Raw genomic sequence first — 17,490 nt, 5'->3', positions numbered from 1 at the left:
GCCACCGTCGCTTTGAAATGCTGCGAGGAGCCTGATGCCAGGCTCCCTGTGGCATTTCAAAGTGGCAATGCCACACGGAGCCTGGGGTCAGCAGGGATTCCCCAGCTGATCCCAGGCTCCATGCGACGCTGCTGCTTTGAAACGCCATGTGCAGCCTGGGGACTCCCCAGCTGGCCCCAGACTGCACGCGGTGTTTCAAAGCGGCAGCACCACATGGAGCCCAGCTCTCCACACGGTGCTGCTGCTTTGAAGCACCCCGTCCTCTTCCCCCCACACCCCTCACTGCCTCTTTCTGATAGAGACAGCAAGGGTAGGGGAAATGACTAGTCGACTAGTGTGTTGATTACCTGTTAAGCATTTGCTTATTGGACAGTCGGCTACTCGACTATTTGTTCACATCCCTAGTTATACTATCCAGACATTACTCAAGTCACTGAGTTGCAGGAAGACAGGCAAGCCTTTGGGATCTTTCCAAACAATTTCCCCTTATTAAACAATCCAACAAACAAAACTTACACCACACCTTCAATACTGGCCTCCTTTCCCAAGTGCCCTTGTATGACTTTAGGCAGTAACATGCCTTAAGGAATTCCAGCCTGCCAGGAAGGCACGACTCCTCACTCCTGGAATCATATGGCCTAGCTTTGATCAAGCTGTGTGTTCTCACATAGGAACTATTTTTAAGTGATCAAATATGTGCTACGTGTCTCTTCCTTCCTTCCACCCAATGCTCGGGGAGTCTAATAGCCACATGCATCTCTGACATTTAGAATAATACAATGCAAGCCAATTTCTGGCTACAGGGATATTTTCTTATTAGTAGCTTGAAAAAGTAGACCGACTTTCAAAGGGAGGTTCATACTTTGACATTAGAAATCCATTTTTTTCATCTTGAGATGGAGAGCAAGGGATACTAGCTCTGCTTTTTTGTCTTGCGCACTAAGAAATTAACAGTGCAGGTATAGTGCATCATGAATCTGCATTAGTGTGACACCAAAGAGCCAAACCCACATGCACTTGCCAGTATCTCATTCATGTGCAATGAGAAAGTTATTTCTGAGTCTGCAAGTTGCCTCTAGGAAGCTGACAGTGTAGCAGAGAACATCATAACCTGCTCTGCAAAGCGGGTAGCTAGACACACACAAAAAAGAATCGGGAATGGAACACGAAAGGTAACTCCTGTTCCCAAGGCTTTGTGTTTCCTGGGAAATCATTTCTTGTACAGAGTCCTGACCAGCCGCAGATCTGCATTTGATCGGTTTTGGGACCGGTTCTGTTCAATATCTTCATCAACGATTTAGATATTGGCATAGAAAGAACGCTTATTAAGTTTGCAGAGGATACCAAGCTGGGAGGGGTTGTGACTGCTCTTGAGGACAGGGTCATAACTCAAAATGATCTGGACAAATTGGAGAAATGGTCAGAGGTAAACAGGATGAAGTTTAATAAAGACAAATGCAAAGTGCTCCACATAGGAAGGAACAATCAGTTTCACACATACAGAGTGGGAAGCGATTGTCTAGGAAGGAATACGGCAGAAAGGGATCTAGGGGTTATAGCGGACCACAAGCTGAATATGAGTCAGCAGTGTGATGCTGCTGCAAAAAAAAGCAAATAGGTGTGTTGTGAACAAGACACAAGAAGTCATTCTTCCGCTCTACTCTGCGCTGGTTAGGCCTCAGTTGGAGTATTGTATCCAGTTCTGGGCACCACATTTCAAGAAAGATGGAGAAATTGGAAAGAGTCCAGAGAAGAGCAACAAGAATGCTTAAATGTCTAGAGAACATGACCTATGAAGGAAGGCTGAAAGAATTGGGTTTGTTTAGTTTAGAAAAGAGAAGATTGATGGGGGACATGAGAGCCGTTTTCAGGTATCTAAAAGGATGTCATAAGGAAGAGGGAGAAAACTTGTTCATCTTGGCCTTTGGGGATAGACCAAGAAGCAATGGGCTTAAACTACAGCAAGGGAGGTTTAGGTTGGACATTAGGAAAAAGTTCCTAACTGTCAGGGTAGTCAAACACTGGAATAAATTGCCCAGGGAGGTTGTGGAATCCCCATCTCTGGAGATATTTAAGAGCAGGTTAGATAAATGGCTATCAGGGATGGTCTAGACAGTATTTGGTCCTGCCATGAGGGCAGGGGACTGGACTCGATGACCTCTCGAGGTCCCTTCCAGTCCTAGTATTCTATGATTCTGTGACTGTGTGGATTCAATCTACACCATTTATCTCCATTGCTGCGGGTTTGTGTCTGCACCTGCCAGTCCTCTGTCTCACTGGCTCTGCCTTTCCTTTCAAATTTCCTCTGAAATAGTTTCCCACTCTTCCTTCTATGCTTATTTTCCTTCTCCTATAGCTACTGGAAATCAGCTAGATTTCTAAGGATGACATCACTTGGGAAGAGAAAACTCACTAAAACTCAAGCCACCTTCTTTCCTTTCAGAACAAGTGACAGGTTTCACTCACCGGCTTGTTTCCACAGGAGATTTGGGCTCTCTTGATATTCACTGTCTGTATTGGGTTGAGGAGGTGCATTTTTAAATGGGAGAATAAATCACAGGCTGAATTTTTGCATAGTCACCACTCAGCTCTCCGACTCCACTGTTACAGAGAAAGTGTCAACAAGCTCCAAGGCAGGACACTCAGACGGGAGTGTCTGGCTGGCACAAGCCCTTACAACCAACAAGAACTCACATATAACAATCCGTCACAGCTAACAAAGGTGTGCCTCTTGGGCTAGTTTTAAATAAACCAGTTAAGATGCAGAAAACACAAAGATTGACCTCTCTAGGATGGCAGTAAACTATCAAATAAAGGAAAATTATTAAGAGACCGCTTTTCTCACTCCACTGAGGTACCTGCTGGAAACCACTTGCAAAAGCAGACTTTCTTGCTCTTTGTAACACAGAGTAACAGCTGCAACCCAGCAGAATAGGTGAGGTCAGGCTACTCAGCCAAGCACTCTGGGAGGAATGTGCACAACTTATTAAGGCCCAATTGCACATAAAAGCCAACTGCAGTTCTCTGAAGGTGTGTGTGTCATTTCATCCACTGCAAAAATTAATTCATAACCCGCATGCAGCACAGTCAAGGTTTTTTTTCTCCCGGAAATAATTTTGATCCCAATCTCACAGCTAAACACAACTAATGTACGCTTTTAATTATCTTCCCCTTAAAAAATTGTAAGTCTGGACAAATATGTCTAAGGTAAATTTTGCTTTGCTTTAAAAACAAAGGAACTTTTATTGCTTTGCTGCTTCAGGGCTTTTGGCAGAAGCTTTAGGAAAATGGTTAGCGTTGTCCTGGGCCCAGTGCAGCATCTGTGACAAATCCCCAGGAGTCTACAAACAATGAGGATCTACTTCATTGCTAGTGAAAATTGGCCAATGGCTTCAATGCAGCTATGCCAATCTGCACCAGCGGAGAATTTAGCCCATAAAGCCCTTGGATGCAACTGTAGCTTTCTTTTTGGTAGAAAACATGTACACCACTAAAATCCTCAGCCAATCAAAGCACGGCCCATTTTCTTCCCATGGTATGAAAGTTTAAAAGGTAACAAGCTTTCCTAGCATGACCACACTGCACATGTTTGAAAGCTGTTTCTTAGTTGCATCTGGATTTCTGAGCTGCAGCATGAGACAGTCATGGAGCTAAACAGAAATAGCTATGATTGCAACACTGGCCATGAGGGAAGAAACTAAACAAAGTGTCATCGGTTTCCATATAGGCTTGGTAATCTCCCCAATTTCCCCCAGGCCCAATGGCATGTCATGAGACACGCTGATGTCACTGGGAATTGAGGGCAGTCAGTTCCAGGTTCCCCCCCACTGGAGCCAAAAGTAAACCCCCCACTCACTCCCTTGGGAGAGGGCGCAGACCACTGCTGAGAGCCTTTGCAAATCCCACTCAACAATTTTGTTCATGACATGGGAGAAACTCGGAGAATTGTTTAGTCTCTCAGCCAGTCACACACATTCTCACTCTGGCAAAATGGCTGCCTCCAGCAGGGGGCGCTGAAATGACAATCACAACTTATCACAGCGTTCACAGACATTCAAGGGTCAAACACTCTGGTGTCATAAATTCACTGAAGTCAAGGTAGCTACTCTAGCAAAGAATTTAGCCCTATGTGTATTGGTGAGAAATGCTTCTTGTTTCTGTACAGTGAAGAGACAAAAAGGGATCTTGGTTTGCCTTTAAGGGCACATTTGAATGGATGGTGTTAACATGCTATTTCAACAAGAGAAGGTTAAGCTACAAACTGCACATTAAAATCCAGGGGAAAGTGCTGATTGTCTCACGCTCCCAACACAAAGCTGTCCAAAAGAGCTCCTGGTGGTGGCACGGGTTTGCTTCATGGGAACATGACTCCATCTTCATGAATAGGCAAGGCACTTGCAGGCATGATGACCAACTACCGTGTAGCACGCTTAACAGAACAACCGTGCTCCTGAAGCTGTTAGCTGCAGCTCAACTCTCTAGCCCAGGAAAGGGATTTGTGTTCCTAGGTCATCTGGAAAACCCCACAATACTTGAACAGTCAGTAACAGACACTTCAGCAAAGCAGCAACTTCATCTCACAAAGAAACTGGATCTTCCTTACAGATGCCTTGAAGAGAACAGGACTTTCACAATCTGTGGGTCAGAAGTCATTCAGGCAAAAGCCAAGCTCCTGCTGACTGCAATAAGTAAGGGAAGATTAAGCAAAAAAGACTTTGTGCTTTGGCCCTGGAACAATCATTCTTGTAGGCAGTAATACTGAAGAACTAAGACAATACTTGTCTCACGTAGAAATACTCATACAAGCATCTCAGTTGACATGGAGCTTGCCTGTGGATGCTGCTAGATTTCAATCAAGAGTGTTGTGAAGAACAGCACCTCTTTAATGTAAATCAAAGCCTGTCTGTGTCCAACAAGGCCCTGCCTTCACAGCTGTGCGCCCCATTCTGCTCACGCTACACTTTATCCCAACATTGATGCTTTCAAACAAGTTTTGTTTTTTTAAAACATTCTTCTGCTTGGCAAACAGTCCCACCGGGACTCTGCTCTCTTGCAGCTGCTAGGGAGTGGGTCGGAGGAGCCCTGGGATATGTGCCTAGAGTGAAGAGTCCAGGACAGAGTGGCCGTTCTGAGAGAGTATCATGTGTTTTGTGACTTTGGACTTCACCGACGCGGGAGAGTATTTGGGATTCCTGTTGCAGACATAGCAGAGGATCTTCCGGAAGGTGCTGCGCATCTCATTGTCCCGATAGGAGTAGACAATGGCGTTGATGAGGGAATTGATCTCTGCCAGCAAGAGGACATACTTCTCCAGAGCCAGCACATTGCAGCTCTTACAAGCCAGCCCGTCCAGCAGGAGCAGCACCTGTCCTGGAGTCCAGCAGATCACGAAGGCACCTGGGAAAAGAAGAAAAGTCGTAAGAGGAAAGTGAAGCACCAGGACTCCTATCTCCACCACTGCCTTGCTGGGGAGCTGTGAGGGAGTCATCTGCCGCCGTAGCTGGTCAGGAAGCGTTTCCTTCACCCCTCCCCCAACAAAACAAAGAAAATGAGGTTAGCGATCTCTTCAGTTTCAGGTTTTATAGTGAAACCCCACAGAGGTGTTTAACTACAGCAGGCTAGTTCCTGGAGAACCGTCTCTTTCTTCAAAAAGGCATTTTCTGTCAAAAAGTTACTTTAGATGGAAAATTTTCAGCGAGCTCCCTTCACTGCTTTGGTCTGTTTTGCTGCCTGACTACATTGAAAAAACTGGCTTACACGCTATGGGAAGGAGAATGCATTACTAAGCTCAGTTAATTAACGCTAAGGTGACGAATGCAAAGAAAGACACATGGGAGGAAACAAGAGAACTCCTTATACATTTTCCAGGTTTCTACAGAAACTCTGAGAAACCCGCAGTGTCACTGTGTGCAGTACAATGCAGACCTTGGTGCAAACTGCAGGTTCCGTGAAAAAAAGCAAACAAAATAGTAGGCTGGCTAAGAAATAATATGAAAAATATCCCAACACCCTTATATAAATCAACAGTTCATTGCAGGAATTCCATGTGCAGTACTGATCACCTCACCTCAAAAAATAAGTTTGCAAAATTCAAGGGGGCTCAGAGAAGTGTGAGAAGCATGCTCAAAGACCTAGAGAAATTCTCTTCTGAAAAAAAGGGAAAAACTTGGCATGGTTTAACAAAGAAGAGAGGATATGATATGCCCACGCCTTGACTTCTGCATGCGGTTCTAGTCACAGGCTCTCAAAAAAAAGGATACATGTGATTTGGAAAAAGAAGCCAAGAAGGAAAATGACAATGATTATAGGTGTGGAACAGCTTCCACACGAGGAGAAATTTTTTTTTAAAGAGAAAACTGTTTAGCTTAGAAGAGACAATTAAAGGGTAAGTTGCTAGAGGTCCATGAATGATCTGGAGAAGGTGAATAGGGAAGTGTTATTTACCCCTTCACATAATACAAACTAGGAGTCCCCAATGAAATTAACAGGCAGCAGGTTTAAAAATAAACTAAACTTAAGAGAGTACTTTACACAGCACAGTGAACTTGTGAAACTTCTTGCCAGTGCGAATTTGTGAGGCCAAAAGTGTAACGGGCTTCAAAAAAAAAATGTCCATGGAGTAGAAGTCTAGCAATGGCTCTTAGCAGGGGTCGACAAATTATGGAAAACCCCACTCGCCAGACAAAAAAGGGACTCGCCACCCTCCCCCACAAAAAGTGGTTTTTTAATGGCATAAATTCCTAATAAGAACAGTAATTACTAATAAGTTATTAATAAATATCACCCAGGTTATTAATAAATATCTTATAAACCTCTGCATTTTCTCTCTGCTGCCATGTCTCCTCCCCTTGTTCCATCAGCTCCCCTGGTGCCTGCTGCCCCCCAACCCCTCACCCTCTGCTGTCCTGACTCCTGCCCTTCTCACCGCCCTCAGCCTTCCTGAGACCTGCCCCCCTCTCTCTCTGCCCTGTGACCACTCCTCCAGTAGCCCCACTCTGATCATGTGAGCTACCCCTTCTCATCCCCTCTGCTAAAACCTCCCTTGACAGACCTGCCCTGCCTCTCTCCTCTGGTGCTGGTCCCTCCCCTGCAGGTGTCTGCCCTTCTGCTTCACCTCCAGAATCCCCTGGCACCTGCACCCTCCTGGTGCCTCCCCCTTCCCTCACTGCCCCTGCCCCTTTGCTCTTTTTCCCTGATACCCACCCCCTCACCATCCTCTGCCCCCGTTCCCCTCATGCCCCTGTGTCCTAATAGATGCCTTGCTCCATCCCTGCCTTCCTCATGCCCACCCCTTCTTTCAAGCCTTCTCCCAGCACCTCCCCCTCCCCCTCTACTCCCCAGTGCCCTTACCCTCTCCTCTCCCAGCATCACCCTGTCCCCCCCCTCACTGACACCTCCCCTCCTGCCCTTTTCCTCGTTGTCTGCACTTGGCCCCCTGGCATTTGTCTCTCCTGCACCCCTGTCCCTTGGTGCCTTCCCCTTTCTTCTTATTAATTTGATGTCGTGTGGTGGAGGCACGGGGAATGAGACGCAGGGAACGGGAGGGGCAGAGGGATCGGGGTCTAGGGGCAGTGCAGGGAACAGGCAGCACAGAGCTGGGGGGGCAGGGATCGGGGGGAGCAGGGTGTGGGGGAGGCACGGAGAATGGGACATGGGGAACAGGAGGGGCAGAGGGATCGGGGTCTAGGGGCAGTTCAGGGAATGGGCAGCACAGCGCTGGGGGGGCAGGGATCGGGGGAGCAGGGTGCGGGGTGTAAGGGTGACGCAGAGCCAAAGGGTCATAGGGAAGAGGGAGAGCAGGGGGTCCAGGGGCAGTATGGGGAACAGGCGGCGCGGAGACAAAGGGGGGCTGGGGCAGGATTGGAGCCAGCAGGGCGGGCCCTGGCTGTGCCGTGCGCCGCAGCCAGCTCCCAGGGTCACGCAGCCAGAGCCGAGCTGCTTTAAGATCAGCAGGGCCAGGTCCCACCAGCATCCTGGCATCCCGCCCCGCCTCCTCGCACCGGAGCTGCACGCAGGGAGCCCAATGGGAAGAATCACCGCACTTCCCCCTCCCCAGCGGTGCTGTGCTCCTCTGCCGGCCGGCGGATTGGATGGGGCCACGCCGCTCGTAGTGCAGGCTTCGGCCAGCCCGTCACAATGGCCCACCGGGCCAGTCCGCCCCTGCACTCGCCAGCTGGAAAAAACTACTCGCCGCGGGTGAGTGCATTTGTCGAGCCCTGGCTATTACCCAAGACAACTGCATGCTCCGAGTGTCTTTAAACCTCCAACTGCCAGCTGGGACCGGACAACAGGGGCCGGATCACTCAAAAGTGCCCTAGACTGTTCATTCCCTCCGAAACACCTGGCCCCAGCCTGTGTCAGAAGCCAGGACACTGAGCTAGATGAACCATTGCTCTGACCTAGTGTGATCATTCTTATATCATTCCCACCATCAACCTTAGCCTGGATCAGTCCACATGAGAGATCCACTTCCTTGACTCTACAGCAGGGGTTCCCAAACTTTTTGACACAGGGACCAGTAAATCCATTCACGAGCTTTTGGAGGACCAGTAACATTCGTTTGCATATTTGCATATTCATTAAGAAAGTTATGAATATTCAAATAAGTTGTTTCTGGTCCTCCCAAAGCCCCCAGTGCCAGCGTTAGCAAAGCTTTTGATACAGTCACCCACAATATGCTTGCCAGCAAGTTAAGGGAATATGGACTGGTAAGATGGATAGAAAGCTGGCTAGACCAGGGTGTCCCAAACTTTCAGCAGCTGGTTCTCCCGTCCTCCTCCTCCTGATCTCCTCCAGCCAGCCCCCCCCCGCCACGGCTCCAGTCCAGCCCTGGTTCAGCTGCCCACCCCCACTCCCCATCTCCATGGGACAGCCCCACTGCCCCTAACCCTGCTTTCACCGCCTGCCCGGATTGCCACAGGACAGCCCCACTGCCCCTAACCCTGCTTTCACCGCCTGCCCGGATTGCCACAGGACAGCCCCACTGCCCCCAGCCCTGCTTTCACCGCCCGCCTGCCCGGATTGCCACAGGACAGCCCCACTGCCCCCAGCCCTGCTTTCACCTCCCGCCTGCCCGGATTGCCACAGGACAGCCCCACTGCCCCTAACCCTGCTTTCACCTCCCGCCTGCCCGGATTGCCACAGGACAGCCCCACTGCCCCTAACCCTGCTTTCACCGCCCGCCTGCCCGGATTGCCACAGGACAGCCCCACTGCCCCTAACCCTGCTTTCACCTCCCGCCTGTCCGGATTGCCACAGGACAGCCCCACTGCCCCCAGCCCTGCTTTCACCTCCCGCCTGCCCGGATTGCCACAGGACAGCCCCACTGCCCCTAACCCTGCTTTCACCTCCCGCCTGTCCGGATTGCCACGGGACAGCCCCACTGCCCCTAACCCTGCTTTCACCTCCCGCCTGCCCGGATTGCCACAGGACAGCCCCACTGCCCCTAACCCTGCTTTCACCTCCCGCCTGCCCGGATTGCCACAGGACAGCCCCACTGCCCCCAGCCCTGCTTTCACCTCCCGCCTGCCCGGATTGCCACAGGACAGCCCCACTGCCCCCAACCCTGCTTTCACCGCCCGCCTGCCCGGATTGCCACAGGACAGCCCCACTGCCCCTAACCCTGCTTTCACCGCCCGCCTGCCCGGATTGCCACAGGACAGCCCCACTGCCCCTAACCCTGCTTTCACCTCCCGCCTGCCCGGATTGCCACAGGACAGCCCCACTGCCCCTAACCCTGCTTTCACCACCCGCCTGCCCGGATTGCCACAGGACAGCCCCACTGCCCCTAACCCTGCTTTCACCGCCCGCCTGCCCGGATTGCCACAGGACAGCCCCACTGCCCCTAACCCTGCTTTCACCTCCCGCCTGCCCGGATTGCCACAGGACAGCCCCACTGCCCCCAACCCTGCTTTCACCGCCCGCCTGCCCGGATTGCCACGGGACAGCCCCACTGCCCCTAACCCTGCTTTCACCTCCCGCCTGCCCGGATTGCCACAGGACAGCCCCACTGCCCCTAACCCTGCTTTCACCTCCCGCCTGCCCGGATTGCCACAGGACAGCCCCACTGCCCCTAACCCTGCTTTCACCTCCCGCCTGCCCGGATTGCCACAGGACAGCCCCACTGCCCCTAACCCTGCTTTCACCACCCGCCTGCCCGGATTGCCACATGACAGCCCCACTGCCCCTAACCCTGCTTTCACCGCCCGCCTGTCCGGATTGCCACGGGACAGCCCCACTGCCCCTAACCCTGCTTTCACCGCCCGCCTGTCCGGATTGCCACGGGACAGCCCCACTGCCCCTAACCCTGCTTTCACCGCCCGCCTGCCCGGATTGCCACAGGACAGCCCCACTGCCCCTAACCCTGCTTTCACCACCCGCCTGCCCGGATTGCCACAGGACAGCCCCACTGCCCCCAACCCTGCTTTCACCTCCCGCCTGCCCGGATTGCCACGGGACAGCCCCACTGCCCCTAACCCTGCTTTCACCGCCCGCCTGCCCGGATTGCCACAGGACAGCCCCGCTGCCCCCAGCCCTGCTTTCACCTCCCGCCTGCCCGGATTGCCACAGGACAGCCCCACTGCCCCTAACCCTGCTTTCACCTCCCGCCTGCCCGGATTGCCACGGGACAGCCCCACTGCCCCTAACCCTGCTTTCACCTCCCGCCTGCCCGGATTGCCACAGGACAGCCCCACTGCCCCTAACCCTGCTTTCACCTCCCGCCTGCCCGGATTGCCACGGGACAGCCCCGCTGCCCCTAACCCTGCTTTCACCTCCCGCCTGCCCGGATTGCCACAGGACAGCCCCACTGCCCCTAACCCTGCTTTCACCACCCGCCTGCCCGGATTGCCACAGGACAGCCCCACTGCCCCTAACCCTGCTTTCACCTCCCGCCTGCCCGGATTGCCACAGGACAGCCCCACTGCCCCTAACCCTGCTTTCACCTCCCGCCTGCCCGGATTGCCACAGGACAGCCCCACTGCCCCTAACCCTGCTTTCACCTCCCGCCTGCCCGGATTGCCACGGGACAGCCCCGCTGCCCCCAGCCCTGCTTTCACCGCCCGCCTGCCCGGATTGCCACAGGACAGCCCCACTGCCCCCAGCCCTGCTTTCACCGCCCGCCTGCCCGGATTGCCACAGGACAGCCCCACTGCCCCTAACCCTGCTTTCACCTCCCGCCTGCCCGGATTGCCACAGGACAGCCCCACTGCCCCTAACCCTGCTTTCACCACCCGCCTGCCCGGATTGCCACAGGACAGCCCCACTGCCCCTAACCCTGCTTTCACCACCCGCCTGCCCGGATTGCCACAGGACAGCCCCACTGCCCCTAACCCTGCTTTCACCTCCCGCCTGCCCGGATTGCCACAGGACAGCCCCACTGCCCCTAACCCTGCTTTCACCGCCCGCCTGCCCGGATTGCCACGGGACAGCCCCACTGCCCCTAACCCTGCTTTCACCTCCCGCCTGCCCGGATTGCCACGGGACAGCCCCACTGCCCCTAACCCTGCTTTCACCTCCCGCCTGCCCGGATTGCCACGGGACAGCCCCACTGCCCCTAACCCTGCTTTCACCACCCGCCTGCCCGGATTGCCACAGGACAGCCCCACTGCCCCTAACCCTGCTTTCACCGCCCGCCTACCCGGATTGCCACGGGACAGCCCCACTGCCCCTAACCCTGCTTTCACCTCCCGCCTGCCCGGATTGCCACGGGACAGCCCCACTGCCCCTAACCCTGCTTTCACCTCCCGCCTGCCCGGATTGCCACGGGACAGCCCCACTGCCCCTAACCCTGCTTTCACCGCCCGCCTGCCCGGATTGCCACGGGACAGCCCCACTGCCCCTAACCCTGCTTTCACCACCCGCCTGCCCGGATTGCCACGGGACAGCCCCACTGCCCCTAACCCTGCTTTCACCGCCCGCCTGCCCGGATTGCCACAGGACAGCCCCACTGCCCCTAACCCTGCTTTCACCTCCCGCCTGCCCGGATTGCCACAGGACAGCCCCACTGCCCCTAACCCTGCTTTCACCTCCCGCCTGCCCGGATTGCCACAGGACAGCCCCACTGCCCCTAACCCTGCTTTCACCACCCGCCTGCCCGGATTGCCACGGGACAGCCCCACTGCCCCTAACCCTGCTTTCACCTCCCGCCTGCCCGGATTGCCACGGGACAGCCCACTGCCCCTAACCCTGCTTTCACCGCCCGCCTGCCCGGATTGCCACGGGACAGCCCCACTGCCCCTAACCCTGCTTTCACCGCCCGCCTGCCCGGATTGCCACGGGACAGCCCCACTGCCCCTAACCCTGCTTTCACCTCCCGCCTGCCCGGATTGCCACGGGACAGCCCCACTGCCCCTAACCCTGCTTTCACCTCCCGCCTGTCCGGATTGCCACAGGACAGCCCTACTGCCCCTAACCCTGCTTTCACCTCCCGCCTGCCCGGATTGCCACAGGACAGCCCCACTGCCCCTAACCCTGCTTTCACCACCCGCCTGCCCGGATTGCCACGGGACAGCCCCACTGCCCCTAACCCTGCTTTCACCACCCGCCTGCCCGGATTGCCACAGGACAGCCCACTGCCCCTAACCCTGCTTTCACCTCCCGCCTGCCCGGATTGCCACGGGACAGCCCCACTGCCCCTAACCCTGCTTTCACCTCCCGCCTGCCCGGATTGCCACAGGACAGCCCCACTGCCCCTAACCCTGCTTTCACCTCCCGCCTGCCCGGATTGCCACGGGACAGCCCCACTGCCCCTAACCCTGCTTTCACCTCCCGCCTGCCCGGATTGCCACAGGACAGCCCCACTGCCCCTAACCCTGCTTTCACCTCCCGCCTGCCCGGATTGCCACGGGACAGCCCCACTGCCCCTAACCCTGCTTTCACCTCCCGCCTGCCCGGATTGCCACAGGACAGCCCCACTGCCCCTAACCCTGCTTTCACCTCCCGCCTGCCCGGATTGCCACATGACAGCCCCACTGCCCCTAACCCTGCTTTCACCTCCCGCCTGCCCGGATTGCCACGGGACAGCCCCACTGCCCCTAACCCTGCTTTCACCTCCCGCCTGCCCGGATTGCCACAGGACAGCCCCACTGCCCCTAACCCTGCTTTCACCTCCCGCCTGCCCGGATTGCCACGGGACAGCCCCACTGCCCCTAACCCTGCTTTCACCTCCCGCCTGCCCGGATTGCCACGGGACAGCCCCACTGCCCCTAACCCTGCTTTCACCTCCCGCCTGCCCGGATTGCCACGGGACAGCCCCACTGCCCCTAACCCTGCTTTCACCTCCCGCCTGCCCGGATTGCCACGGGACAGCCCCACTGCCCCTAACCCTGCTTTCACCTCCCGCCTGCCCGGATTGCCACAGGACAGCCCCACTGCCCCTAACCCTGCTTTCACCTCCCGCCTGCCCGGATTGCCACAGGACAGCCCCACTGCCCCTAACCCTGCTTTCACCTCCCGCCTGCCCGGATTGCCACAGGACAGCCCCACTGCCCCTAACCCTGCTTTCACCTCCCGCCTGCCCGGATTGCCACAGGACAGCCCCACTGCCCCCAACCCTGCTTTCACCTCCCGCCTGCCCGGATTGCCACGGGACAGCCCCACTGCCCCTAACCCTGCTTTCACCTCCCGCCTGCCCGGATTGCCACGGGACAGCCCCACTGCCCCTAACCCTGCTTTCACCTCCCGCCTGCCCGGATTGCCACGGGACAGCCCCACTGCCCCTAACCCTGCTTTCACCTCCCACCTGCCCGGATTGCCACGGGACAGCCCCACTGCCCCCAGCCCTGCTTTCACCTCCCGCCTGCCCGGATTGCCACAGGACAGCCCCACTGCCCCTAACCCTGCTTTCACCTCCCGCCTGCCCGGATTGCCACAGGACAGCCCCACTGCCCCTAACCCTGCTTTCACCTCCCGCCTGCCCGGATTGCCACAGGACAGCCCCACTGCCCCTAACCCTGCTTTCACCTCCCGCCTGCCCGGATTGCCACGGGACAGCCCCACTGCCCCTAACCCTGCTTTCACCTCCCGCCTGCCCGGATTGCCACAGGACAGCCCCACTGCCCCTAACCCTGCTTTCACCTCCCGCCTGCCCGGATTGCCACGGGACAGCCCCACTGCCCCTAACCCTGCTTTCACCTCCCGCCTGCCCGGATTGCCACGGGACAGCCCCACTGCCCCTAACCCTGCTTTCACCTCCCGCCTGCCCGGATTGCCACAGGACAGCCCCACTGCTCCTAACCCTGCTTTCACCACCCGCCTGCCCGGATTGCCACGGGACAGCCCCACTGCCCCTAACCCTGCTTTCACCTCCCGCCTGTCCGGATTGCCACAGGACAGCCCCACTGCCCCTAACCCTGCTTTCACCTCCCGCCTGTCCGGATTGCCACGGGACAGCCCCACTGCCCCTAACCCTGCTTTCACCTCCCGCCTGCCCGGGTTGCCACAGGACAGCCCCACTGCCCCTAACCCTGCTTTCACCTCCCGCCTGCCCGGATTGCCACAGGACAGCCCCACTGCCTCCAGCCCTGCTTTCACCGCCCGCCTGCCCGGATTGCCACAGGACAGCCCCAGTGCCCCTAACCCTGCTTTCACCTCCCGCCTGCCCGGATTGCCACAGGACAGCCCCACTGCCCCTAACCCTGCTTTCACCGCCCGCCTGCCCGGATTGCCACAGGACAGCCCCACTGCCCCTAACCCTGCTTTCACCACCCGCCTGCCCGGATTGCCACAGGACAGCCCCACTGCCCCTAACCCTGCTTTCACCGCCCGCCTGCCCGGATTGCCACAGGACAGCCTCACTGCCCCTAACCCTGCTTTCACCACCCGCCTGCCCGGATTGCCACAGGACAGCCTCACTGCCCCTAACCCTGCTTTCACCACCCGCCTGCCCGGATTGCCACAGGACAGCCCCACTGCCCCTAACCCTGCTTTCACCACCCGCCTGCCCGGATTGCCACAGGACAGCCCCACTGCCCCCAGCCCTGCTTTCACCGCCCGCCTGCCCGGATTGCCACAGGACAGCCCCACTGCCCCTAACCCTGCTTTCACCACCTGCCTGTCCGGATTGCCACGGGACAGCCCCACTGCCCCCAGCCCTGCTTTCACCACCCGCCTGCCCGGATTGCCACGGGACAGCCCCACTGCCCCTAACCCTGCTTTCACCACCCGCCTGCCCGGATTGCCACAGGACAGCCCCACTGCCCCTAACCCTGCTTTCACCTCCCGCCTGCCCGGATTGCCACGGGACAGCCCCACTGCCCCTAACCCTGCTTTCACCTCCCGCCTGTCCGGATTGCCACAGGACAGCCCCACTGCCCCTAACCCTGCTTTCACCTCCCGCCTGCCCGGATTGCCACAGGACAGCCCCAGTGCCCCTAACCCTGCTTTCACCTCCCGCCTGCCCGGATTGCCACAGGACAGCCCCGCTGCCCCTAACCCTGCTTTCACCGCCCGCCTGCCCGGATTGCCACGGGACAGCCCCACTGCCCCTAACCCTGCTTTCACCTCCCGCCTGCCCGGATTGCCACAGGACAGCCCCACTGCCCCTAACCCTGCTTTCACCTCCCGCCTGCCCGGATTGCCACGGGACAGCCCCACTACCCCTAACCCTGCTTTCACCGCCCGCCTGCCCGGATTACCACAGGACAGCCCCACTGCCCCTAACCCTGCTTTCACCTCCCGCCTGCCCGGATTGCCACAGGACAGCCCCACTGCCCCCAGCCCTGCTTTCACCTCCCGCCTGCCCGGATTGCCACGGGACAGCCCCACTGCCCCCAGCCCTGCTTTCACCTCCCGCCTGCCCGGATTGCCACGGGACAGCCCCACTGCCCCTAACCCTGCTTTCACCTCCCGCCTGCCCGGATTGCCACAGGACAGCCCCACTGCCCCTAACCCTGCTTTCACCGCCCGCCTGCCCGGATTGCCACGGGACAGCCCCACTGCCCCTAACCCTGCTTTCACCTCCCGCCTGCCCGGATTGCCACGGGACAGCCCCACTGCCCCTAACCCTGCTTTCACCTCCCGCCTGCCCGGATTGCCACAGGACAGCCCCACTGCCCCTAACCCTGCTTTCACCTCCCGCCTGCCCGGATTGCCACAGGACAGCCCCACTGCCCCTAACCCTGCTTTCACCGCCCGCCTGCCCGGATTGCCACAGGACAGCCCCACTGCCCCTAACCCTGCTTTCACCGCCCGCCTGCCCGGATTGCCACGGGACAGCCCCACTGCCCCTAACCCTGCTTTCACCTCCCGCCTGCCCGGATTGCCACGGGACAGCCCCACTGCCCCTAACCCTGCTTTCACCTCCCGCCTGCCCGGATTGCCACAGGACAGCCCCACTGCCCCTAACCCTGCTTTCACCGCCCGCCTGCCCGGATTGCCACAGGACAGCCCCTCTGCCCCTAACCCTGCTTTCACCTCCCGCCTGCCCGGATTGCCACGGGACAGCCCCACTGCCCCTAACCCTGCTTTCAGCACCCGCCTGCCCGGATTGCCACAGGACAGCCCCACTGCCCCCAGCCCTGCTTTCACCGCCCGCCTGCCCGGATTGCCACAGGACAGCCCCACTGCCCCTAACCCTGCTTTCACCTCCCGCCTGCCCGGATTGCCACAGGACAGCCCCACTGCCCCCTAACCCTGCTTTCACCTCCCGCCTGCCCGGATTGCCACAGGACAGCCCTACTGCCCCTAACCCTGCTTTCACCTCCCGCCTGCCCGGATTGCCACAGGACAGCCCCACTGCCCCTAACCCTGCTTTCACCTCCCGCCTGCCCGGATTGCCACAGGACAGCCCCACTGCCCCTAACCCTGCTTTCACCTCCCGCCTGTCCGGATTGCCACAGGACAGCCCCACTGCCCCTAACCCTGCTTTCACCTCCCGCCTGCCCGGATTGCCACAGGACAGCCCCACTGCCCCTAACCCTGCTTTCACCTCCCGCCTGCCCGGATTGCCACAGGACAGCCCCACTGCCCCCAGCCCTGCTTTCACCTCCCGCCTGTCCGGATTGCCACAGGACAGCCCCACTGCCCCTAACCCTGCTTTCACCTCCCGCCTGCCCGGATTGCCACAGGACAGCCCCACTGCCCCTAACCCTGCTTTCACCTCCCGCCTGCCCGGATTGCCACAGGACAGCCCCACTGCCCCTAACCCTGCTTTCACCACCCGCCTGCCCGGATTGCCACAGGACAGCCCCACTGCCCCTAACCCTGCTTTCACCTCCCGCCTGCCCGGATTGCCACAGGACAGCCCCTCTGCCCCTAACCCTGCTTTCACCTCCCGCCTGCCCGGATTGCCACAGGACAGCCCCACTGCCCCTAACCCTGCTTTCACCGCCCGCCTGCCCGGATTGCCACGGGACAGCCCCACTGCCCCTAACCCTGCTTTCACCGCCCGCCTGTCCGGATTGCCACAGGACAGCCCCACTGCCCCTAACCCTGCTTTCACCGCCCGCCTGCCCGGATTGCCACGGGACAGCCCCACTGCCCCTAACCCTG

General features: G+C 57.8%; 1 protein-coding gene across 5 annotated transcripts in view; it reads right to left on the bottom strand.

The window, feature by feature from the left end:
* Positions 1-1,427: 1,427 nt before the first annotated feature.
* The window catches only part of LPAR2 (lysophosphatidic acid receptor 2), a 63,361-nt gene continuing 47,298 nt past the window's right edge, over positions 1,428-17,490 (bottom strand). For all 5 annotated transcript variants that reach the window (XM_075902470.1, XM_075902469.1, XM_075902468.1 and 2 more), the window contains exon 4: positions 1,428-5,397. In XM_075902470.1, coding sequence (XP_075758585.1) covers positions 5,096-5,397 — 302 coding nt within the window. In that variant the 3' untranslated portion in view covers positions 1,428-5,095. The remainder of the gene's footprint in view (positions 5,398-17,490) is intronic.

The sequence above is a fragment of the Pelodiscus sinensis genome, chromosome 19, assembly GCF_049634645.1.
Source record: "Pelodiscus sinensis isolate JC-2024 chromosome 19, ASM4963464v1, whole genome shotgun sequence".
Lineage (NCBI taxonomy): Eukaryota > Metazoa > Chordata > Testudines > Trionychidae > Pelodiscus > Pelodiscus sinensis.
This window is presented reverse-complemented; position numbering and strand designations above follow the sequence as displayed.